General features: G+C 37.1%; 1 protein-coding gene across 5 annotated transcripts in view; it reads left to right on the top strand.

The window, feature by feature from the left end:
• Nucleotides 1–2,126: 2,126 nt before the first annotated feature.
• Nucleotides 2,127–25,873, top strand: part of PEX5L (peroxisomal biogenesis factor 5 like) — a 223,784-nt gene continuing 200,037 nt past the window's right edge. For 4 of the 5 annotated variants that reach the window (XM_081829988.1, XM_081829969.1, XM_081829952.1 and 1 more), the window contains exon 1: nucleotides 2,128–2,588. In XM_081829988.1, coding sequence (XP_081686114.1) covers nucleotides 2,568–2,588 — 21 coding nt within the window. In that variant the 5' untranslated portion in view covers nucleotides 2,128–2,567. Of the gene's footprint in view, nucleotides 2,589–25,873 lie in introns of all 5 variants that reach the window. The other variant, XM_081829993.1, reaches the window with a different exon arrangement.

Genomic DNA, 25,873 nt, shown 5'->3' with positions numbered 1-25,873 from the left:
ACATGTTCAAGGATACCTCAGTGGTGTCTACCAAGAAATGGAATTAACAGCTTGGGAAATTTGGATGCTTTTAACTTCACTGGTTATTGTCAAATTGTTTTTTGTTTGTTTGTTTTCTTGTTTTTTTTATTTTATTATGTTATGTTAATCACCATACATTACATCATTAGTTTTTGATGTAGTGTTCCATGATTCATCGTTTGCATATAACACCCAGTGCTCCATGCAGTACGTGCCCTCTTTAAGACCCATCACCAGGCTAACCCATTCCCTCCACCCCCCCTCTCCTCTAGAACCCTCAGTTTGTTTCTCAGAGTCCATAGACTCTCATGGTTCATCTCCCCCTCCGATTTCCCCCCTTCATTTTCCCCTCTTTTAAATTTGTAGAGCTTGACATCTCAGGAAATGATCACTCATCTTTTCTGGACTGGAAAAAAAGTCTATTTACATACTCATGTATGGTGGTTTATAATTTACAATTCCCTTTGCATGCATTCAGTCCTTAGCAGGCTGAGCAGATATTTGCCTTACTTCAAAAATGAGGAAATAGAGAATTATTATACTGCTCAAAAGAGCAGTGAGGTAGTAAGATGGAATTAGCCCTTCTGCCTGCTGACTCCTATTCCAGTGCTCTGTCTTATAAAGGCCAATAAAAGAAAAATGGATGATACTTTACAGTTTATAGTTTCTATGAACATATCTCAATTTTCAGGATAAAACAATGAGTTTAGCACATAGGGTTTGGACATGGAAAAGCTAAAATCTAAAGAGGGCAAAGTAAATTTTCCAAGGTTAACAATTGGTGGAATCTAATAGGAATCCACATCTTCTGCCTTTACAAGTCTTAATTCATTTTGTGGTTGATTGGTTGGTTGGCTGTTCAGTCAGTTGTTATAGGACCACAGATGTATTCAATTAGATTTATCATTGCTTTGATTCATTTCACCCTTTCCTCACTAGTCCATGCATAGTTCTGTTTTATTTAGTTATATAGCAATTCTTATAAGGTAAAACATATCCTGGAGTCACCACCCAAGCTAATAGCTAAGACACTGACAATTAACCTTCATATAAAATGCCTCCCCATCCCTTCCCCCGCCTCTCTTCACCAAGAATTACCAACATTCTGAATACTATATTCATTGTTCTACTACTTTCCTTTTCATATAGTTATATACGATATATATTTATCTTCCTAGGGAGCTGATAAATTTTTTAACTTTTTGAAAGGCATATCATGCTATATGCAGTAATGGGGGGATTATATCATGCTGTATATAATTGGAGGGCATGTTGTTGTGTAATTGGAGATCTTATTACCAACAAGACTAGGTAATCACAGTATACACGTATATACCAGCACATGGTGTGTGTATGTGCATGTATATACATTTATAATATAAAGACTATCAAACTATCCAGTTTCTTTGAGACATATCTAAATGTACTCTACCTATATATTATAAAGACCCATTCATTCAACAGATATTTTTAGAGTACCAACCATGTGGCAGGAGGTATTATATTATGCTGATACATCCGTGCAAAAACAGATACACTCCTCTCCCCAAATATCCCTGATTTCATGGAAATAACATTGCATATATAGAGACAGACAATAAATAAAATATGTAAAACATGGGATGTTAGATGATGTTAAGTGCTAGGTAGAAAAATCATGGAAGGCCTTAGGGACTGGGGTTTGGGATTTTAAATAAGGTGCTCAGCGATGAATTGAGGATGGGGTGAGTGGGGAGTCTTTATTCACGGAGTGACATGGAGGCAACTTGTGAGAGCTGAATCAGAACAGAAGTAAACTCTTCAGAAACCCCCACGCTCAGCCTATTATGTTTGTAGGATGACAGGCTCAGTCGGTATTGGTGGCCCTTGGAGAGACAATGCATGTTCCTCCCACTTTTCTTGCATCTGACCATCGACTCTGCTGGAATCTCCGTGGTTGCCGCTGCCGCACCTGAACGCCTTGCGCGACCACCACTCGCGGGCACTTTGCCGCCGCGTGCGCGCACCGCCTTCGGGCTGCTCCCGGGCCCGCCGGGGACGCGCGCGCGTGCCCGGCCCCGCGGCCTCTCGTCAGGGACGCGGCCGGGAGGGCTGCGCGCGCCCCGCTCGGCAGCTGCGGCGGCGGCTGGTGTGGGCGCTCGCGTCAGGGTTGGGAGGAGGAGGGGGTTCGCGACGAAGATAGTGAGAGAGACATGAGGCAGCCCGGCAGGAAGCGAGAAAGAGTTCGGTGGAGAAGGAGTGAGTTTTAGAGACGCCCGGTGAAGCAGGACCTGCGCCTGCGGGTGAGCGTGGCCGCCTGGGTTCCTCGTCTCCTCCGCGCTCTCTCCTGTGTCCGCTTTCAGCACCCCGAGCGGAGAACAGTTCCCGGCAGCCCGCAGAGCGGCCAGGGGGCCACCGTGGCCGGGCTACCTGGAGCCTTCCACCGGGTTCAGGGGCACCGTCTAAAACACAGTGTGCACGCCGCCTTCTCCCCTCTGTTGGTGTGCAAGTAAACACGGGGGAAAGCATCCGGCGGCCTCAGGGAGCCTTGAAGAAGCCCAAGCAGAATGTACCAGGGACACATGCAGGTAAGACATTACCATCGAACTGGAAAGAAATCTTGGGGGCTAATTTAAGAGCAAGGTGGTTCACTAAGTTATTGTGGTCAAGCGCTGCCTTCACACAATTCAACAAGTGGAGTGGTGCAACATGACCATGACATTTCTGTCCGGTGCTATGGGTAAAACTAGACAGGTTTCTGAGGTGGGAGAAGGAGCGGGGGCGGGGCGGGGGGGGAGAGACCTCAGAACTTCGATTGGGGAAGTTTGTTTTCTGTGCATTCCCTGAGCCTGTTTCTTTAAACAAGATCAAGGAATCCAGAGGAAACCTGGAGATGACTGTGTTTCCGTTGTAATCCTATTGATGCATGTATGTCAGATGAAGGGCAAACAATAATTGGAAAGACAAAGGGTTTTTTTTTTTTATCATCTGCAAAGGTTTCTTGACAGTTAGAACACTTTGCCACTTTTGTATTATTTTTTAAAGTGATGATTTTTTAAATGGTCTGTGCTGTATTTTCCCCCTTCAGATAGTGGGACATTGTCACCTATCCCTACAGTCATAGGATGACTTGGGGGGATGAATTTCAAACATATGTCCAAGAGGCTCTAATGTTTTTCAGGGGAGGTGCTGCCTCTGGTTATTAATGCTCCTCTGAGCTAAGCCTCTGCTTCTCTCAGATGCACTCTACTCTCTTGGGAAAAATTATTTTAACCTTGACTCCAGTTCTCATTCACATGATTGGTTCTTCCTTATAAAGGCAGGTGTACACGTTGGGGAAATAACCAAAATATTAACTCAGCTTCTTAAAGTATGAATTGAGCTTTTTTTTTTTTTTTCCTGTTCCTAAATGCTGTAGTCATCAAGTTTGATATTTGGGCTTCCTTTCCGTTCCAAAGATGGTCAAATACAGTCATCATATGTGGTGTCTTCACACTAGTGTGTAACATGTGTGAATATTGATGATGTTGCTTTTGTGTCATTGGAGCAATTCAAAATTGATAAATATGTTATTGCATTCATGACTTAATATTACCGAATAGTTTCTAAGACTGTTAGGAAATTCTTTTAGACTGTAATTTACTTTTATATAAGATGGTATTAATCAATTTCATAAGTTTTGTAAGATTTCTGAATCAGTACTATCAGAATTCCAAAAACATTTCCCATATTACTGACATCATCCTGTTTTGAAAGTTGTTAATGGAATTCTATCACAGTTGATGAATAATAATTAGTCACTGAAGTATATTTCTAAATATATATAATAGATGTGATCTGCATGTTTCTTATTAAAGCTACATTAGTTGGAAAGTTTAGCAACAAAGAAACATTCCAACAATGACTGATGAAAAAATTAAAAGATTATTACTAGAGTTTTATGTTTCCATCTGCACCTAAGAATGATACTTACAATTTTGTATATTATCTATTTATGATCCCTAAACAGTTTCTTCACAGGAGTAAAATAGGAAGGTTTTGCTGAATAGAGTCAATCTTCAGAAAATTGCACATTCACACAAAATTCATAATTGATTACTTGGGCAATTTACAAAAACTTTTCACATTATTTTTTTGTGTTGTTTAAACATGTTTTTGTGAATGAAGAATTAAAACAACAATCTGGTAAATTCAGGCACCCAAAAACAATTTAACCCAGTTTTCTGAATATTTCAAGGGAGGATGTTATTGAAACTTGAATCAATTGTCTAGAACAATGTCTGAGGGTTTCATTTTACTTTGAAAGAATAGACAAAATGTGAGATTCTGCATATGCTCCCAACTTAATGTTTTTTGCTTGTGCACTGCTGTAACAGCAAATATGATGGCTTGCAGTAAAACTCACAAATCTTTGCTGCCAAGCTTAACTTGAAAACGTTACTAAATAAAGACTGTAATCAATATGCTTGCCAAAATTTCAGAACACAACACTTTTTTTTTCTATTTACTATTGACCATTAATGTTAAACATAAAACTTCTAAGGCTTTAATAGTTTAGTAGCTATTAAATGATGTGATCATCTCAGTAGGACTTCCCCTGCCCCAGAAATAATGCCTATTACAACCTGATTTATAATATAGTTATTTGTTTACATTTGAAAAGCCCAAGCTCTTTCCCAAAGAGTAGAATTTAGCCTGTAGATAAAATCTCTGTTGTGTTGATATGTTTAGGTTAAATAAAGAATCCTTCCTTATGAGAGATCACATCATCCTCTTGTGTGTACCTGTCTTTAATCACAAAGGAGAAGATAAATAGCCCAAACATTCCAAAATATGTATTAAAAATCTGAATACATATTTGGTAAAATGGATCAGGAATGAGCAGATTTACTAACACTTCTGCCAACTTTGGAGTTTATTTGATACACTGGTGTTACTTGGCTGATACCTTAAAATGAAAATGAAACAAAATATTTGCAGTCATTTGCTACGCCTTCTAATTCTTCTCTTTTCTGTATCCAAGAGATTCTAAAATAAAATGTTTTGTAAATAGGCAGTCTGGAGTGGGGGAGGTGTTCACAAGAAGCCTTAAAAAATAGTCAAATTTAAAACTCCTGTAGGGCCTTTGTTTTTACAACCTAATGATTTTGTAAATAAAGCCTATTAAGTCTTTTACATCTAGCTAATTCATCCAATTTACCATAGAACCTGAATTCATTGTAGAAGCCACAGACTTTCAAAAGCACACTCTGCTAGTTCATTTGAAAAGTTGACATCCATTACAGATAGATAGAACATATATTTCTTGGTTTCATAGTAAATGCCACAGGTATATTTCTTAGGAGCAGGGCCCTAGAGTTGTGCTGTTTTTCAGTTGCCTTGCCACTTATTTCCAAGGGGAATTTATCACCCAAGCAACTGAAGCAAATGTTGTTTCTTTAGTGACTGTTTTAGATTTACTTTTTTTTTTCCCTTTTGACCAAGGGGGCCAATGGCGATTAAATATATTTTAGATTCAGTTCAGACCAAACTCTTTATTCCCATCAGATAACCTACAGTCTTAATCCCTTTAATACCTCTATATGCTCTGTACTGCAATGCTTGTTTGTACATGTGAATTAAATGCCAATTAGAGCAAAATACTTACATGTCTCTGAATATTTCCTTAGCCAAACTTTTTTTTTTCTGGGATGGTATAAATATAGAGCAATGTAATTTCAATTTTGAACTAAGATTTGTTTTTTATTTTTAATGAAGCATCCTCGATAATGTTTTTTGTTATAAAAGAAAGTTATTTCAGGAGACAATCAAACAAAACATTTATGTGTAATTGTAACTGATTTTCATTATGGGCATTCAAAACCAGACTTTTTTGATTTATTTAAACTGGCTGAGGAAACTTTCACACCCTCTGGCTTCACATTAACTAAAGAAAATTTAAGTGACAAAAATTATAAGATTATTAACAGCTCTAAAAGTAGCCATTTTATTTGTCTTCCCCCAAAAGTGTTTTGTGTTTGTCTTTATTTATGACTTGACTTAGCTTTTAAAAAAAATCTTCATGAAGGGGAACAGTTGAGTAACATGAATTATGTTAATACATTAGATCTGGCCACTGGGGATTCATTTAGGTTCACTGGAAACAACAAGTATAAGAAGCCAATCTAAGATAAGATTATAAAATGTTGTTTCAACATCTGTAACAGTAGTTTGTCATAATTGAGACCCTAAAGCAAAACTGTAAAATAAGTAATATTTGTCATGTGTATTTCCACTTCTCTAAAAGATCCATTTTCTCCTCCTTGATGCCACTATTTTCTATCCTGTGTCATTTCCTTTTTTCAACCTTTTGCTAACAAAGATATAATTAATACCAGTACACCACATACACACATACACACACCCTGCAGGGGTATCTGCATTTTCAGAGGAGACTCTTTGAAGATTCGTTTGGTAGAGGAGATGTTTTAAGGAGAATGTGGTAATGCTCCTGAGAGGCTGGGGTTGGTTGTTTTGGTCAGGTGTAGCTGCTGCCTTCCCCTCTCCCCCCATCTCAAATGGCACCTGCCCCTTCTCCTCAAAGTCTTCCTATGGATGACACAAGCCCCAACAAGAATTTGAAGTGCCTTCTGATATATTTATAAGCAAATCATGCTTGATATGAGAGCAATACTGAGCTCCTAACACTTAAAAATTATAATACTCATGGTATAATATTGCAGAGTATTTGATTAACCTGAAAATATCATTCTCCAGTCATACTGGCCAATAGCTTATATAATATATTTACTTCCTAGATTTTGTTTATGGTTTATAAACATTCTTCCTAAACACATGTCTTTTAAAGAAAAATTCCAGCATATGAATGTTTTGAGTATAAGATATTTTTAAAGTAAAGATTAAGAAAAGGTTAGAACAGAACTTGTTAATTTTAAAATCCTGAATCTCTAGTATTACTACTGCCAACCTAGGAAACATTAAGATGTGATGTCTCATATAGTCAAAACATCTGGCAGTCTGCTTTTTTACACTTTTCACTGAGATCACATGTTGCCAACACAGGCATAAGCTAGAGCTGTTTAAAGGTTTTATATTCTAGAACTAACTTCTTGATGCACTTATAGAATAACTAGTATGCATTTCCTGCACTAAAAGTGAAGGTCAGCCCCAGCCTAATGTTTCCTTATTAAGAGACTTAAGTCCAATCTGAGTGTTTGGGGACATCTAAACATGATGTAACTTCAAATACACTGATAAAGGAAATGAGGTTGCCAAGTTTCCAAATATGTATCACCTTTTTATAATTCAGAATTTATTTACTATACAGCATGTAACCCATGTATCAGGGACCAAGACCACCAGAGTGCTATGAATTAAGGGTTACATTTCTGTTAATGACCTTCATCTCCACCTTCCCCACTTCCACCCCTCCTCACCTGTGCCATCCCCTTTACTAGTGAAACCAAATGGAAAACTTCTTTCCTCATTCCTTTAAGAAAGATTTTTATATCTTATATATTAGCATATCATACAGAATATATACAGGAAGATAGTTAATACCCTATTAGTTAAATATCCAGATCACTGCTCATTGTTCAGAGCTCAGAGTATAATACAACACACTGCCAATGTTGTCTTATTATGTCATTTTTGACTGATCTTTATTAGTACCAATGTACTACTTCTCCTATTAAAACTCCATTAGATAAATGACCATTATTATTCTTCATGTGAGATTTTACTAAACTGATCATTCCTATGTATTTGTTTTAGACCATCACTGCTAGGAATTGCACAGATGAAAAATAATGAACTCATTTAGATAGGAAGAGGCTACTTATCCACCATTTCATGCAAGAAAAACACATAGAACCCTTCCAGCAGCTCTGAAATAGGGTGAATCTGCGCCAGGTGGAAGAGTTTGCATTGAAGGTACATAAAGAACTCCCCAAAACTCCTGCTCATGTATATATACCTCTAGAAAAAAACAAAAACAAAAACAAAAACAAACAAACAAAAAACCAGAAAAACCCTACAAGTGGGACTTGGTGTAGTGCAAACTTTTTTTTTCCCAAATAGAATGCCATATGGTGACCTGTAAGTCATGAAGATTCCAAGAGATGATTGGTGTTATGATGCCAGAAATCTACCTAAAGAGCCACAAAATTCCCACTCCTACACACCCTCTTAAAAATTATATAGTTTTTAAAGCAACTGGTATGGTATAGGAATTCAAACCATTTCATATGAGTAATGATTGAAGGAACTGAGGATGTTTAGCTTGGAAGTAAAGACTCAAAGAGACCATGATGACTCCATATAAATGTTTGAAGGGTTACTACATAGGAAGAGGCTACGATTGTTCTGAATAGCCTTGAGGGTTAAAGCTGGTATGGTATCAAGGTGAGATAAAAATTTCCTCAAGCAATAACAAGAAGAAGGCCCTGGATACATTAGCCAGTTCCCACTGAGTGAGATGCCTATTTGGAGATGGATAAAGCCTAGAGTGAAGGGGGAGCTGAAGGTGAGCACAGAGTCCTCTGTTCCTAGACCATCATGCCTTGTGGACAAAATCCAATAAAAAGCACCATGAGATGGTATGTTTGTTTGTGTGTGTGTGTCTGTGTGTCCTACCAAAAATGGTTGTAGTCAACTGAAGTAATGATCTAAAATAAGCAAAATTCATAATGTCCTGGGAGAATGTTTCCTGGTTACCTTGAAGTAGACAGAGCCATGCCAGTACCATCATGCCAAGCAAGCAAAAATGGTAAAAGGTCAGAAAATATGGAACCTCTTTAAGGAAATGAGAAACAGGAAAACATTTAAACATCATGAGATGATGAAGCTGATAGAATTGCAAAACATCTTTTTACTTCCTTTCTTATGGGTGTTAATTGTAACACGAATGCTTATACTGAATGGTATCCTTTGGTCATGTGGGGATGTAACATCTGATTGGGCAGGTGATTATGTGCACATGAAACACCTGGGAGCTTGCTGGAAATGCAGAATCTCAGGTCCCATCCCAGACCTACTGAATCAGAAACTGAATTTCTCAAGATACCCAGTGATTTATGTGTACATTAACATTTGAGAAGTAATGATCTGAAATCATCTACATGGAGAACAAGGCCTGATCGATTGCACTGAGACCCTAGCAAAAAACTTGATTCTTGGGTAGCTTTCTGAGATCACAGAGACATGATGATGTCCCTGACAGAGGGGCTGGTAAGAGCAGCTATCACAATTATGTTTGAATAAAGTTTCTTCCCTTATTTCCATACCACAACCTCCACCCACTTGGTTGTAGCTTTTCTGTCCGGAGAAAACACAAAAAACATTTTATGTTCCACCTGAATAAAACAAACCTTCAAGTATTTAGAGAATTATCATGTCCTCATCCCATTAAGTCTTTTCTTCTCCAAGATAAACAGCCCAGTTCACTCAATCATTTTTCATAACGACATTTTTGATGTTTTAATGCCTCCATGAAAGTATGGCCCTCTGAGCAAGACACACTGCTCAAGATGTGATCTCACCAATGCCAAGCACTGTGAGACTGTTTATCTCTTAGGAAAGACATCTATTCAGACAGCCTAAGACTGCTTTAGCATCTCTAGACTGTAAGTTGTTCTCTAAATTGTTTTGATGTTTCTATTCTTTGAATAACTTGGGAGTTATCTCACAGTTGCTAATCTTTATACCAGAATAATCTTGGATCCAAATGTGCTCATTAGAATATTCTAGGTTAACAGTTCTTTATGTCTCCAATAATTACACTAATGTTCAGTTTTGAGGTCATAGAATCCTGAGTTTGAAAGACTCTTGGAAGTGTTCTATTCAACCATCTCATTTCACAGATGAGGAAAATTAAGGTTCAGAAAAGTAAGAGATTTGCTAAAAAAGTCCCATGTAGGTTAGTTAGCAGAGCTAGCACTGTACTGAAGGCTGCCTTACCCCAGTGTGCTATTTCCATTACACTATTATTCTTTATTTTGATGTTTATTACAAACAAAAATCTAAGTGAAAAGTAAACATAATAATAATATGCTAGATATTCCCAAATATCTAGGTGTTTGGCATTTAGTCACAAAAGTTGATATTTTCCTGCTTTTCAGTTTTAGTATAATGATTTGATATTTTATGTATTCAGTTTGATAGTCATTTGGCTGGCAGTGGAAGAAAGTCTGGTCTGTAAATGTGTTTTAAAAATGGAATGAGGCACCATGAAAAGTTGTATTATTTATTTTCCTAAGAATGTTCCTCACTGTCTCTCCTTGGACTGGCTAGATTAACCATTTGAGTGAGCTGGTTTGATAGGTTCTTGGAACTAGCTGCCTAAATATACAAGTAAATCAAACCCCAGGGTTCTTAACTGTAAGCAATGGGGACCAACTCTGGCTTATTTAAGTAGAAAGGGGATTTATTAAAAGTATATTTGGACAATTAATAGGCACAGGAGGAATGATGAAAATAGAAAAATCACCATTTTGCAGTTCATCATAGTAAAAATTGATTCAAGCAAAAATGATAAATGGATGCTAAATCCGAGGAAGGGGGCAGTTTGAGAAGAAACAGGATATTTATATAACGTCAAAATATCAACCATCTCAGGGTGTCTGGGTGGCTCAGTCAGTTGATTTCTCTTGATTTCAGCTCAGGTCATGATCTCAGGGTGGTGAGATCAAGCCCCACATCAGCCCTGCACTGAGCATGGAGCCTACTTAGGATTCTCTCTCTCCTTTTCCCTATGCTCCTCCCCACCCCTCACTCACGTGCTCTCTCAAAATAAATAAATAAAATATTTAAAAATATGTATAGCAACCAGCTAAATTATAAGAGAAAAAAATGACTTTTCAATGGAGAAATTGGACAACACCCTAAATAAGTAATCAAAATCAACATCACCAATACAGTAATCATCTCCATGCCCATCTCTGGATATGAGGCCGTGAGAAGGATACAACATCACTCATGTAGTATTACTGCTGAGACTGCACAACTTAAATCTAATCATGAGAAAAATATCAGCCAAACCCCAAACGAGGGATATTCTATAAAGTAAACAGATTATGTTTTTAAAAGTGTCAATGTCATGAAAAACTGAGATGTTTACACATTAAAAGAAGACTTAACAGGTATGACAACTAAATGCAATACATGTTCCCAGATTGGATCTTGGACTGGGAAAGAAAATTGTGATAGAGCACACTTTTGGCATAATTGAAACTTGAATATAGACTGGAAATTAGATTAATATTAGTGTTATGTTTCCTGAATTTGATAACTAAACTATGGCTATGTAGGAGACTAGCCTTGTTTATAGGACATACATCCTGCAGTATGAAGGGGAAAAGGGGCGTAGTGTATGTAACCTACTCTCAAGTGATTTGGAATAATGAAAATAATACTATGTATAATATAATTACATATATATATAGAGAGAGTGAGTGAGACAAGGAAGACAGAAACAGAGACAGAAAGAGAGAGAGGAAAATAACAACAAAATGTTAAAAATTGGTAAATCTGGGGAAATTGGTAAATTATGGGAGTCCATTGTTCTATACATGCAATTTTTCTGTAGGCTAGGTATTTTTTTCAAAATAAAAAGTTTCTAAAAAATTTTTTTAAGTACACTGTGGCACTCACAGACTTCTAGAACTTGGCTCGGGATGGAGAGACTAGGCAGCAGGCAGGGCACAGCCTCAGTCAAACCTCAGACTAGGCTAGTACAGACCCCACTGCTATCTTCACAGAAAAGAAACATCAGAGCTTGCACCCCTTACACCCCAGACTTGAGCACTGGTTCAGCTGCTCACCACTGCTGCTGCTGCCATGGAAAGCCCATGTTGGAGCTTCATCTGTTCCCCCACCCACTGCCAGGATGAATTCTCTACCATGCCTACTTCTGCGTGCCCCCAAAGCCCAATTCAAAGTGGGGACAGGTGTGGCTGGTTGGTGGAGCTGAATCACACAGCCATACCCTATTTGCAAGATAGTTTGGGAAAGTGCATATCTGCTTACCACCAATTCTCCACAAATGGGCAATTTTCCAAATTCAGAGTTTAGATTTGGGAAAGTTAAAAAAAAAAAAAAGCCAATGCCCACTGTAACGTGTTATAGATATTGCTTAAAAGTAAAATAGACACCTCTCTAGACTTGACGGAAGTCCAGTCTGCCTTCAGGGCAAATAGTTAAAAGAAAATAATTTTTTTTAAGCCTGTATTTGGTACTGCCTGCTATTACATGCAGGCCTATAGGAGAATATAGTAAAGCTAGAGTATATTGGTTTGTTAAATCATGCAGCAAAGAAGAGCAGAACGACCCCTCCATCATTCATCGAAGTCCATCTACTGCTCACTCCTATTCTTTTTTGAAAAATTGGAAAGAGCTCTGTGAAGAATTTAGTAATTAATCAGGGAATTAAAATACATATCATGTACTTTAGTGATAAGAACACTTTTTTCCTCTGTATGCAAGAATTTAATGTGAAAAGCTGGACACATTGTTGTTTCATATTCATCCAAAGGATGATTATAATCAAAATGCCCTATGCATTTGAGTCTTTAATAACTGATATGCCTTCTATTATATAAGTCTTTAGGAAGATATACGTAAGACAATAAGAAAGTGTTCTTAAGCTTGAGGCAAGATTAAATTAAAATAGAAGCTTAGAGATAGAAAGGTCTTTGGAGTTCACACACAACTTTGTCATTTCACATTGAGGAAACTGAGGGCTAGGTCTTGATAGAATTAATTGCCTCTCCTCAAAATGAAAACAAAATATGCTGAAAGGCTTTTGATGGCATGTATCATACATAGCTTCATAATCCTCACATTTGAAGAGGCTATAAAAACATACTGGTTAAGAGCTTGTGCTCCAGGATCAGATAGCCCAAGTTTCAGATCCTGGCTTCCCTACACATTATCTGTGTGATCTCACTCTAATAACGTACCCTCTCTAAACCTTACTTCCCTCACCTGTGACATAGAGAGAAGAATGTGTTCATGCATTGTGATGACTTTGTAAGGATTATCTCTTTTGTTTTTATGGAACTAGCAAAGTGTTTTATATACATTGTGTGTGGAAGAAGAGGTTTAGCCGTAGCAGTGCCTGTTATAATTGGTTGTCTACAGTGATGGCAGATGCTTGATTTTCTTATTCTCTCATGGCTCTGCATTTTTTCCATTTCCCCATCCCAAATTCTTGCCTTCTGTACACTGAATACTTACCCATTCTTTAATATTGCATTTAAAGTTTATCTCCTCAGTGAGTGCTACTCTGTGCCCCCACCAGCATTCCCCGCTGTTCTCCCACACAGAATTAGGGATGTCCTCCTCAATGTTTTGTTAGTACCTTAAATGCATTACTAATACCAATAATTAACATATAGCTTTAATTACTTATTTCTGTCAATCTCCCCAACTAGTAAGCCTATATGTGGCAGTGACTATATCCAATATGTCTTTGTATCCCTGGAGACTACTAATGCTAGGTACATACTATTAATGTAGTATTTACTGAATGAATGAATGAGTGAATGAATGGATGGATGAATGAATGAATTGGTGAATGAACGGATGAAAGAATTAATGAACAAAATACTGAGAAGAGTCCCTTTGCCCTGAATAAGGATTCCAAATGCAGTTGGAATGGTCTTCTTGATTCTAAGACACACTACCCCAGAATCTGGTTTATTCCCATGAGTTTCAGAAGCAAATGCATATCAAGTAAAGTTTCCACATACTTGAAAGGGAATCAATTACTGGGAAACCTTATAAACCTTATAATTAGATTGCCACTGTAATTAACCAACACTCTGCTGTCAAAGCAGTCTATGCAGTTTAATGGGTTCAAACTCTTTAAAGCCTGAGGACAGTCTGGAGCTACAGATTTAAAAATATAATAGATTCTCCTAATGGTTTCTAACTATATCCCTAAGTGGCCAAGGTCATTTGGAATTAGAATCCATGCATCTAAGGTTCTAGACACCTCTTCACCTCCTCAGCTAGTTGTCAACAGCGATTTTGATCATAGTGTTAACACACACACCCATGAGACATGCTGAGATGACAGAACATCATAGTTAGAACTGCCCTAGGAGTCCATCCTTTGCTTACACCTAGTGTAAGGGTTGCTTACACCTCCAGAACTGACCTCCCCCAGTCATACACACACACACACACACACACACACACACACACACACTATTCCAAGGATCCAAGGAAGTAGCTGCACTCACAATGGCTGTCCAAGAGATGTGTCGATTTTGTAAGCCTGTCTGAATATGGAGATCTTCTTATTATGTCTCCCACAGTTACTCCCAAAATATGGGAGCCTGAGAGATGGAGGAGTAATTCTTCCTATGAGGTACAGGGTAAAAAGATTCAAGTATCGCATGTCAAAGCTTTCTCTAATAGAGAGGAAATAACTATGCCAGTGATATCTGCCATTTCTGATCAGACTATAAAAGGAGATCTTCTCTGGGGGGCCAAATACATGGACTCCCCTTTTCCCTGGAGGTCACAATCCCACATCCAGGCACATAATTTAGCAAGTGAAGTTAGAGGGTTAGATTTCAGACCTCACTTGTTCCCCCTCATCCAGATATCCTTGCACAACCAATACGTACAACCATATATATGACTCTGAAGGGAGTCTCCTCTACTAACATTCTAATCTGTGTGTGTGTGTGTGTGTGTGTGAAGGTGTATGATGAAAGGTGAAGAAATGAGCTCCATTTTATCAAAGATAATTCAAACACAGATTGGATAGGAGTTTGCTAGAGTCTTTATGGAAGATGGTTGGCCTAGAGGATTACTGGCTTTCCTTCCAGCTCTAGGATTCTATTTTTATCATGTCCTTAATTAGTAATACAATATATCTCTGACTGTTTGATCAGGGCAGATTTTCCCCAGTTCACTAATAACCATATCTTGGAAAATAAATTTTAAAAACTTTGCTAGTGTCAAGATACTTGTTATTTCTTATGAAGTTGAAAATCAATCTCCCCTAATTCTTCAAGGGATGTGCTGCTTGGGAGGATCTTGCTCTTCCCCTACCCCTGTTCTACAAATAACAAGAGATATTTTTCTACAAAGCTCTCCCCAATATGGCAGAACTCTCAGCTATGATAGAATACTAATTGTCTCTGCTACAATAGTCACATGTTGTGAGAGACTCATAAAAGTTAATCTTCAAAATGCTTTAGTGAGGTTGGCAAAGGATAGATATTTTATCTTCATCATGCTGATAGAGAGAATGCAGCTGACAGGGTTTGACTGCCTCCCCAAACTCCCACATCAAATCAGTTGGGGGACCAAATCTGGGTCTTCTGGTTTTTTTACTCTATTGCTTGAGCCCATGTAGCAAATTCAAGCCACGTCTCCACATCGGTACCTCATCTATTGCAAACTGACTCAACTAACAGGGAACAAAAAGGATTTTGCAAGTTTTCTGGAACATTGCCTGGCCTTGGAGGGTAGAAATCTCTGATGCATTCTTCCCATCATTTACACAGGACAGGTGCTAACTCTATATAGTTTTATCAGTTCTCTGAACTCAGCATCTGGGCATGTTAACTTAGTACCTTGAGAGTACCCTTGTGTGTGATGGGGTGCACTCTGCTAGTGGAGTACAGGGCAGCTGTGAAACATCTGTATTTTTGTGCAGAAAGCCTTCTTAAAATCAGAAATACCTAACAGGCCAGGAAAATAGTGAGTCTGTGGGATTAACTAGAGCTCAGAAGCCCAATGTTGCATGCGTAGAGGTAGAATCTTGGGTTGTATGTATAAACTAAGCCAAAATATCCTCCCAAAAAATCTGTCACTTACCTAAATAGTTTACTTTTATGTGTTATTTTATACTTTGCTATTATAAGAAATTTCAAAAATAAGATGGTGGTGAACCAAATGTTTTATGTTTTACTCTAATGCTTTAACCTCTATTAAACCCATCTTTTAAATACTTGACTTTAGTACTGAAAAATTAGTCACTGTTTATTTGGGGGAGGTCTCTTAATTTCTTCTGCTTTTAGTGATCCATTTTTTCAGGGAAAGAGCAAATACCAACTTTGTTGGAAGAGAACTTCTAAATGGCCAGATCAAGATAATGTGGAGGAAATATGCATAGATCTTACTGATCTCAACTGGTATTAAAATATCTGCTTAAAATGGAGCCACTGGTCCCTGATTTCTTAAAATTGATTTTGAACTTTCCATTACTTTAAGAGGAGAAGATCAAGAATTAACATTATAAAACTCAGAATGTGATAGTATTGATCAACTAACTCGATGTAAAATTAAAAGTACCAAAATAAAAGTCATGTGTTCTTTCATAGTTGATTTCAGCACTCAACTCCCAACACATTCATAGGATTATGTCACAGAATCAGTGGTTTCAGAATCAATGATAAGAGAATTTAAATGTTCTGTGTTATATCAAGGAAGCTAATTAATGTTCTGTTTTAAGAGTTAAAGTATAGTCTTCTGTACCTAGTTTGTCAAAAATTATTATTTTACCTGAGGCTTGTACTTCACAAAATTCTGCTATTTTACTTATTTTTTTAAAATAATTCTGCCATTTTAAATAAGTGTTTACATGAATAGGCAGCCTATTTGCAGGTAAGGAAATGTTAAAGTAGCTAAGCTGAAAACAGTTAATCTGGCATCTGTGCTCATTCTAAATATATAGCTACAAACAAGTTTTTTTCCCAACTAAATACCAGTATCACTAACTGACTACCTCTACCTGATCCAACCCAAAGTCACCATGTCCCAAACCTGACTCATTATCACCACTGACAGCCTCCATAAAGCCTGCCTCTTCTCCTGTTTTCCAGGATTGTTTAATAGCACCACCACCTACTCAATTACCTAAATCAGAAACCAGGATCCATCCTCTCATCTATTCTCCTTCATCCACTCCTCTTCCTCTCTTACTCCCCAAATCAAATCTAAATGCTCTAGCTCTCAACTTCCTAATTCACTCCTCTTCTGCCCTGTCTCTCCATCCTCACAGGTACCATCTTAGATCACTTTATCACCTTTACCTAAGTATCTACAATACTTGTTTAAAATCCAGATTCCTGGACCCCGCTGCAGCCCTCCATGAAAGTGAGGTCTGGGAATGTTTGCTTTAACACTCTGCAGGTGAATTTAGTGCACACTGAAGTATGAAAACACTGGCCTCTAGAATAAGATATGACTTGTAGGGCCTACTTTCTGGCCTTCTCTTTTACAACTTCCGTGTAAGCACTCTGGACCCTAGCCTTGCTAAATTTTGGTGCTTCCCCAACTGCACCTGTGCTTCCATGTCTCTGGCCTTCTCTAATAATGTTCTCTCTGACCAAAACACTCACCATCTCGCTGACTTAGTTAATCCCCTTCATCTTTCAGAACTCAGTTCAACGGTTATTTCCTACAATGAGTCTTCCTTGAGTTGCCAGGGCTATGGTAGATACCGTCCTCAATGCTCTCCTATGCCATGTGCCTTGGTAGACTGCTGTCTCACCTCCCCTCACCCTGTTCCCTGCTGAGTTCCCTTAGCTGTCTTGTTCATCTTTTCAACCCTGGTGCCTAGCACAGAGCCTGCTTATGGTGAGTGAGCAATGCCTGAATAATCTATTCAGTTTAGTTCTGGAGATTCTCATAAACCATCATAGACCAGTATAGACTGAACATCTTATCTGGAACTTTGAAGATGGAATTAAATTATGAAAATGGACTATAGGCATACCTCATTTTATTGCACTTCACTTTATTGCACTTCACAGGTATTGTGGTTTTTTACAAATTGAAGGTTTGTGGCAACCATGCATCAAGCAAGTCTGTCAGCACCTTTTTTCCAACTGCATTTGCTCACTTCATGTCTCTGAGTTACATTTTGATAATTCTTACAATATTTCAATTTTTTTCATTATTAGTATATTTGTTATGGTGATTTGTGATCAGTAATCTTTGATGTTACTGTTGTAATTGTTTGGGGCAGCACGAACCATGCTCATGTGAGACAGTGAACTTAATCAATAAATGTTATTTGTGTTCTGACTACTCCACCAACTGGCCATTCCCCTCTCTCTGTCTCCCTCTCCTTGGTCCTCTGTATTCCCTGAAACACAGCAATATTGAAATTAGGCCAATTAGTCACCGTATGATGACCTTTAAGTGTTCAAGTGAAAGGAAAAGTGGTATATCTCTCACTTTAAATGGAAAGCTAGAAATGATTAAACTTAGTGAGGAAGGTATGTCAGAAGCTGAGGTAGCAGTTAGCCAAGTTGTGAATGCAAAGAAAAAGTTTCTGAAGGGAAATTAAAAGTGCTACTCCAAGCGAACACATGAACAATAAGAAAGCAAAGCAGCCTTATTGCTGATATGAATCAAGTTTGAGTGGTCTGGATAGAAGATCTAACCAGCTATAACATTCCCTTAAGTCCAGGCCTAATTCAGAGCAAGGTCCTAACTCTCCTCAATTCTGTGAAGGCTGAGAGAAGCAAGGAAGAAGCAGAAGAAAATTTCAAAGTTAGTAGAGCTTGGTTTATGAGATTTAAGGACAGAAGCCATATCCATAACGTAGAAATGCAAAGTGAAGCAGCAAGTACTGATGTAGAAGCTGCAGCAAGTTATCCATAAGATCTAGCTAGGATAATTAATGAGAGAGGCTACACTAAAGGATAAATTTTCATTGTAGAAAAAATAGCCTTCTATTGGAAGAAGATGCCATCTAAGACTTTGATAGCTAGAGAGAAGTCAGTGCCTTACCTCAAAGCTTCAAAAAACAGGCTGGCTCTCTTATTAGGGGCCAGTGCAGCTGGTGACTTTAAGTTGAAGCCAATGCTCATTGACCATTCCAGAAATCCCATGGCCCTTTAGAATTATGCTAAACCTACTCTGCCTCTGCTCTATAAATGGAACAACAAAGCCTGGATGAGAGCACATCTATTTACAACATGGCTTACTGAATATTTTAAGCCCACTATTGAGACCTATTGCTCAGAAAAACATTCTTTTCAAAATATTACTGCTCATTGACAATGCACCTGGTCACCCAAGAGCTCTGATGAAGATGTACCATGAGATTAATGTTATTTTCGTGTCTGCTAACACAACATGCATTCTGTAGCCCATGTACCAAGGAGTAATTTTTACTTTCAAGTCTTATTATTGAAGAAATACATTTCATAAGGTTCTAGCTGCCATAGATAGTGATTCCTCAGATGGGTTTGGGCAAAGTAAATTGAAAAGATTCACCATTCTAGATGCCATTAAGAACATTTGTGATTCATGGGAAGAGCTCAAAATATCAACATTAACAAAGTTTGGAAGAAGTGGATTCCAACCTCATGGATAACTTTGAGGGGTTCAGTGGAGGAAGTAACTGCAAATGAGGTGGAAACAGCAAGAGAACTAGAATTAGAAGTGAAACCTGAAGATATGACTGAATTGCTGCAATCTCATGATAAAACTTTAACAGATAATGAGTTGCTTCTTATGGAAGAGCAAAGAAAGTGGTTTCTTGAAATAGAATCTACTCCTGGTGAAGATGTTTAAAGACTGTTAAGATGGTAATGAAGGGCTTACATTTACTTGGTTGATAAAGCAGCAGCAGGGTTTGAGAAGATTGACTCCAGTTTTGAAAAAAGTTCTACTGTTGGTAAAATGCTATTAAACAGCATTGCGTGCTACAGAGGAATTGATCATAAAAAAGGAGTCAATCAATTAATCATTAATCCTGAGTAATGCATTCAGATTTCTGTCTGATTAATGAAAAGGGGTGGGGCAGGTTGAGAAACCAAAGAAATAATATGAGCCAGCAGGCAAAAAAATTGGATCCCAGGCCTCTTTTGCCCTAACCACTATAGGATTTGGGGAATACCTCTGAATCTCTGGGAGTCCCAGTTTTCTGATCCACAAAATAGCTAAATAGAACTTTAATCTTTCCTCAGTACTATTCTTTTATTATTCTAAACCAAAATTTAGTAAATTAGCATTTTGAGATATTAATGCAATAAAAAAGCAGTTTCAATAAATTATATGTGTATATATATGAAATAAATTATATGTATATGTATGAAACTTGATTTTAGGGAGAAAAACTATTGATCCAACTTACCATAACATTAAACCAATATTATATTTACTTTTTTTCTACTTAGTTGTAATATTTTGTCATGTGGGTTTAAATTTTTCTTTTATCAGTTAATTGCATGACTCACTTATTATATGAAATGGTAATCATATGTTATTCATCTTCATGAATTATATTATTATGAGTGAAATGAATGTCATAACATTATTTGAGAAGATGACCTTCACATTTTTCTTACGGTTTTCATAGACATGGGAAAGTTTTTTGAGTGAGGTATTCAAGTTATAGCATTCCCTACCCATGTAACCTTGGACAAATTTCTTAACCTCTCCAAGCATCTCAAAATAGAAAATTGAAGCATGCAATAAGTCATACAAAAGCCTAATTGATTTCTGACTTTTGACAATAAGAACACAGCGTTGTTGCCAAATTTTAATACTGGATTCTCTGCTTAAGAAATACCTTTATATTATTGAGGGTGAAAAAAGGGTTGTTCACAGTATTTAATTAATACAGTGTCTCATTAAAACAGTGACTAGCACTTCCCCTTTTTAAAAATTCTACAATAAGATTATCATAACGGAAATTAAACCTTCAAACTAATTAATGGAATAAGTTGGTTGCAATAAGAAGTATTTCTGTCCTTTCATTTCTCTGATTTCCTCAGTGAACCCCAAAGAAATGTAGGTATGGGTGTGCTGCTCATCTGATACAGCACAGATCCTTTGTAAACTGTCTTTAATATACCCATTTAGAGAGAATTGGAAGAGGAAGTATGATTATAAATAGAAATGGGAAACTAGACCCTAAAGTATGTTTCTACCTTAAATCACTGAAATCACCTTTTTGAAAATTTAAAATAAGGTGACTTTGTAAGTCAAAAATGGAGACCAGAAACTAAAACTCTAACCAGAGCCAGGAGCAACCTTTTATAGGAAGCTAGCAAATTTAATATCACAGGGCAGTGAAAGTTTTTGACTAACATTAATTTTATTAGAGAACAAAAAAAAAAAGCTGATCAAATGGAAGGAATACTTATAATCACAATTGTGCTCCAAAAACACAGAGACTTTAGAGTTCAAATTCTTGATTTTTTCCTCAACTATGATTACATATGGTCTTAAATAGCCTATTTGAACTATTCCATGACCCTATCCACAGCTTGTTTGATGCTACCCCACTTAGTAATGGAAAAGATGACTTGTCACTTCTCTCTCACATCCCACCCCATATACACAAATAAAATAGACACACTAATACATAGAGCTAAAAGAAATGCTTTCAACATATTGACTATTTATACATGACTGTAAAATGTAGTTGGTTACACTGATCTCTGTGGCTCCAAAATACCTCTAATAGAGCAGTCCAGAAACCCCAGCCCAGGTCTTTTGGATCACGGTGAAACTCCCCAACAACTTGAACTGAATCTGCAACAATCTCCATGAGCCATCCCAGAGGCAGGGGGAGCCCTTTGAGAAGCATAGCAACTGGATGTCACCAAATAGGACAGGCAGGCATGGATGACAGGTTTGCTGGAAACTGCCTAAATGTTGTACCTCCAGCCTTCTGTGAATTGGTGTTCTGCTTTTCAGAGCAGGAGCCAATCTCCTATTACAGTGAACAAGGTCTCCAGGCCAACAGAAGCTCTTCTCCTCCTCCCTAAAAACAGACCAAACAAAAGGCAGGTTTGGAAATAACTGCACAGTCACAAATGTTTGCATTGTTTTTAACCAGAACTTTTCACCAAAAAAGAAAAAAATCATGTTCTGATTTATATCAGAGTTTACATTCATGATACCACAGTCAAGTCAGAAGGACAAGTCATATCACCAACAGAGGTACAGATTGTTAGCTACTTGGCATTTCTGGTAATTGTCAGTTACAACTGGTTAGTGGTGAAGCCAGGACTAGCCTCCCAATGCTACATCAGTCTTATTTCTTTTTGAGTATGCTTGCATGAGCTACACACTGGCCAAATTGGTTGCAGCCCACTCAATAATAAGGTTAACGGACCTACCAAATGATGGAAAAATTGAAAGTATAAAACTAGTCATAACAACCATTAATATGTACTTTTTATTCATACAAGGTATATGATATACAGATGCAAAATCAGAACACTACCTTTGGAGGGAAAGGACATTCTCATGTAATATATATGTTCCATATAGCACCTGACACACTACACAGCCATAATAAATATAAATCACTGAAATCCTATTTATTTTCTGGCTACACTCCCAGGAAAGCTCATCTGATTTCCAAACTGTGGGTGCTAAAATAAAATCTGAGAAACACAGAGCAGAATAAGAAATAGATCTCTTCTGCATATCTGATATCCACCCAACCTGAGCCCTCATTCTTCATCTTACTTCTTCCTTCCTTGTTTTGAATACTGATCCCCTCCTCTGTACCTAACTCATCTCTGAAAGGTGCATACCCAAGTCATGTTGATAGAAGTAAATACCCATTCATTCATTCATTTATTATCAAATATTTTTAAGCATCTTCTCTTTTTATAGAAACAAAGCTTTAGGGGTGCCTGGGTGGCTCAGTCAGTTAAGCTTCTGCCTTAGGCTCATCCTAGGGTTTTGGGATGGAGGTCCCACCCCCACCCTCCCCTGCACTGGACTCCCAGTTCAGTGAGGAGTATGCTTCTTCCTCTCTCTCTGCCCCTCTCTGCCTCATTCTCCCTCTCTCTCTCAAATAAATAAATCTTAAGAAAAAAAGAAGCAAAGCTTTATGATAAGCCCTCTCATTATAGAATGTAAAATTTATCTGAAAAGACACAAGCAAACATATATATACTAAGATCTGATTTAAATAAAATAAGAAAACCAAGAATTCTCACAAGACAATATAATGAAATGTGAAGTATGGAAAATAAGCATTTAAAAATATGGCTCAGTTGCACAAGACTTACAGAAGTAGTACACTCAGTTTGAGAGTAAATTAATAAATCATGTATATATTATATTGAATTACGTATCAAAAAATGGTCCCCAATTAAATAGAATAGTTGTTTAAAAATTCCTCTATTGAAAATGGCAGCTTTTCACATAGTTCAAACTGACCACAGGTTTAAAATATATTTTAGGAATGTAAAAAGGGAGAGAAACCTGTGAAGGCATCCTGGGGCTTGAATCAGTAATCCATATATTCTTTTTTTCAGCATTATTTCATAGCCTAGATGTTATGTGAGGGAAAATGTCCCTTTTCCAAAACAGTAGCAAGAAAATCATGAAAGATATTTCGTCTGGGGATAGATAAACATTTAAGTTTGGTAAACAGGCATTTCAAGCTATTCATAAGTCAAAAATATAGTACTTTAGTGGTTCTCCTGATTTCTTTCATAATAAAAAGTTAGACTCAAATCTGTAAACAGACCTTTTTTCCTTTTATCATGACACAGCAATTTAGCCACTAGAGAGAACCTTTTATAGATTAACCCAGTATAAAATTTCAGTCTGAAATTATAGCTTCACGTACAAATATAACATGTTTATGAACATTATTCACTTTTTACAATAAAAAATTTTAGTAATAATATTATTAGTTAAATATTTGACTTAATCAGTAATGCTTTATTCTTCAGAATTCCCATGGATTTAAGTGTATTGATTAGCAAAGCAAACAACCCAGACAGTAAATGCAAAATTATTTGCATTATAAATAGCAACATTTAAGAATAATACTTTAAGACTACATATAGTCTTTATATCCTAAAAGTGATAAAAATCTATCAGCAATCTTCTGAGTCCTTGGAAGCTCAGCATCATTCACCTTGGAGGTGAAGGTCAAGGCCAGGCACTTACTAAAACACATCACTTCCAGAGCTAAACTTGGATCCAGCTGCTCTGGTAGTATACATCTACTTCTTTCAAGAGAGAAACCAGCAAGAATTTTCTATCTTGTTCATCCTTAGATAACCCAAGCAGATATATTCAAGGACAAATTAAACAATAAAATTAAAGGTCCCTTGGGGATAGAAGTTCCATGTTGGCACCTTTCAAGTCTCATCTATTTTAAATTAGAAATTCCTTGAAGACCAAATCAGGATCTTAAGCATTCACATATAGAGAGAAATAAATATAGGTATAAAAAATATTTCATAGCACTGAGCTGACATTTAGTTAATAGGATGTTAACTTAAACATTAGAGATAGCGGCAAGGATTTATATAAAACTTCGAATGCTATTATCTAACGATTCATCAAAGTCATTCTTCTCCATGGTATGACCTGCCACATTTTCCTGGGGATAAGAATGAGATACCAGAATAAAATCAAGGATAGAATTAAGGACAAAAAGATGGGATATTTCATGTTCTGGTGGTGGTGGTGGTGTTAATAGCATTTACTTCTTGCTTTGTATGGAAAGAAATGTTTTTTCCTCAAAGTAGTCATGCCCATTCATTGTTGCCTAAATCACTATTAGCCATTATTTTTCTGTGTTTATAAATTTAAGCCCAAGTACTCCCTTTGTATTTTTCTATAATTTCACGTTTGATTATTCATTCCACCTTTACTCTTTTATTTATTCATTATATGTTGATTGAGTGCCTACTATGTGTCAAGACAAAAGTCCAGACAATTCATTTCAAAACTCTCTCATCATTGCCTCCCATTTTCTAACTTGGGTCCTCTCTACAATTTGGCCTTCTCACATGTACAGTAAGGAGATTAACATACAGAATGGTCTGAGGGTCCCTCCAACTCTGAAATTCTGGGTCAAAACAATAAGGCATCAGGGATGTTGCTTTGTTTTGATTTTTAATAATATGGATTATGATAACTTTAAGAACATCTTGCTATGGATGCTTGTACCATGAATGATGCTCATTCCTCTGTTATACTGAGAACCGATAATGTATAACATTACATCAAAATTTAAAATTAAAAAAAAACCTTACTTTGGAGAAAACAAGTTTTTGTAAATTATAATTAAATTCCAGTAGTTCATTCTCTAACTTGACAAAGGTAGGGTCTGAGCCCAAGAGAAAACAAGTTTTTGTGAATTATAATTAAATTCCAGTAGCTCATTCTCTAACTTGACAAAGCTGGGGTTTGAACCCACAAAATCTGTCTCCAGGGTTTACCCACTTGTGTCTACTATTATTAAGCAAGCATGTTTTAAGCATTTACCCGAGTGGTAACAGTAACGGATGTAAAGATGAATGAGGTATGGTCCTGTCCTCAAGGGGTTTGCAAAGCCAACTCATCTTTCAGCAAAGCATTTCTCTAAGGCTCTGGTAAAGAGGAAGACAGAGCCCTTTCTGCCTGGAATCCCTACCGCACTTCATCCATTCCTTTCTCACAGCATTTGTACAAGTGGGTTATTGTTATTTGTGTTCAACTCTCGGATCCCTTGCTTGAAAGGAATATACCTTATTTGCAATACTACTCCATGTTGGTGCTGAATAAAATAGTTTTAAAATAATGGAAATAATACACTGATGTTTATATGTGGCAAACACCATATGGTAAGTAAAGTGTAAGGATGAAATAAGAGCCTTTGGTGAAAAAGCTGCAATTGCAAGATAAAAATCACCATAATAATCCCAAATCAGATTTCAGGGTGATAGAGATTTTTCTCTACCAGAGGAAAAGAATTTAATGGAGACAGATTCGGCTTATATTTTCAGTAGGTACATATAAGATAGAGTACACTTTTTATTAAGCATTTTTAAGACTATCCTTATGTGACTTAAGAGTTTAGCTTCTGTTAAGTCAGACTACTTTCTGTGGTTTAGTGTGTGTGTGTGTGTGTGTCTGTGTGTGTGTG

This window comes from Leptonychotes weddellii, chromosome 1 (assembly GCF_054177405.1).
Source record: "Leptonychotes weddellii isolate Sample4059 chromosome 1, ASM5417740v2, whole genome shotgun sequence".
Classification (NCBI taxonomy): Eukaryota; Metazoa; Chordata; class Mammalia; order Carnivora; family Phocidae; genus Leptonychotes; species Leptonychotes weddellii.
This window is presented reverse-complemented; position numbering and strand designations above follow the sequence as displayed.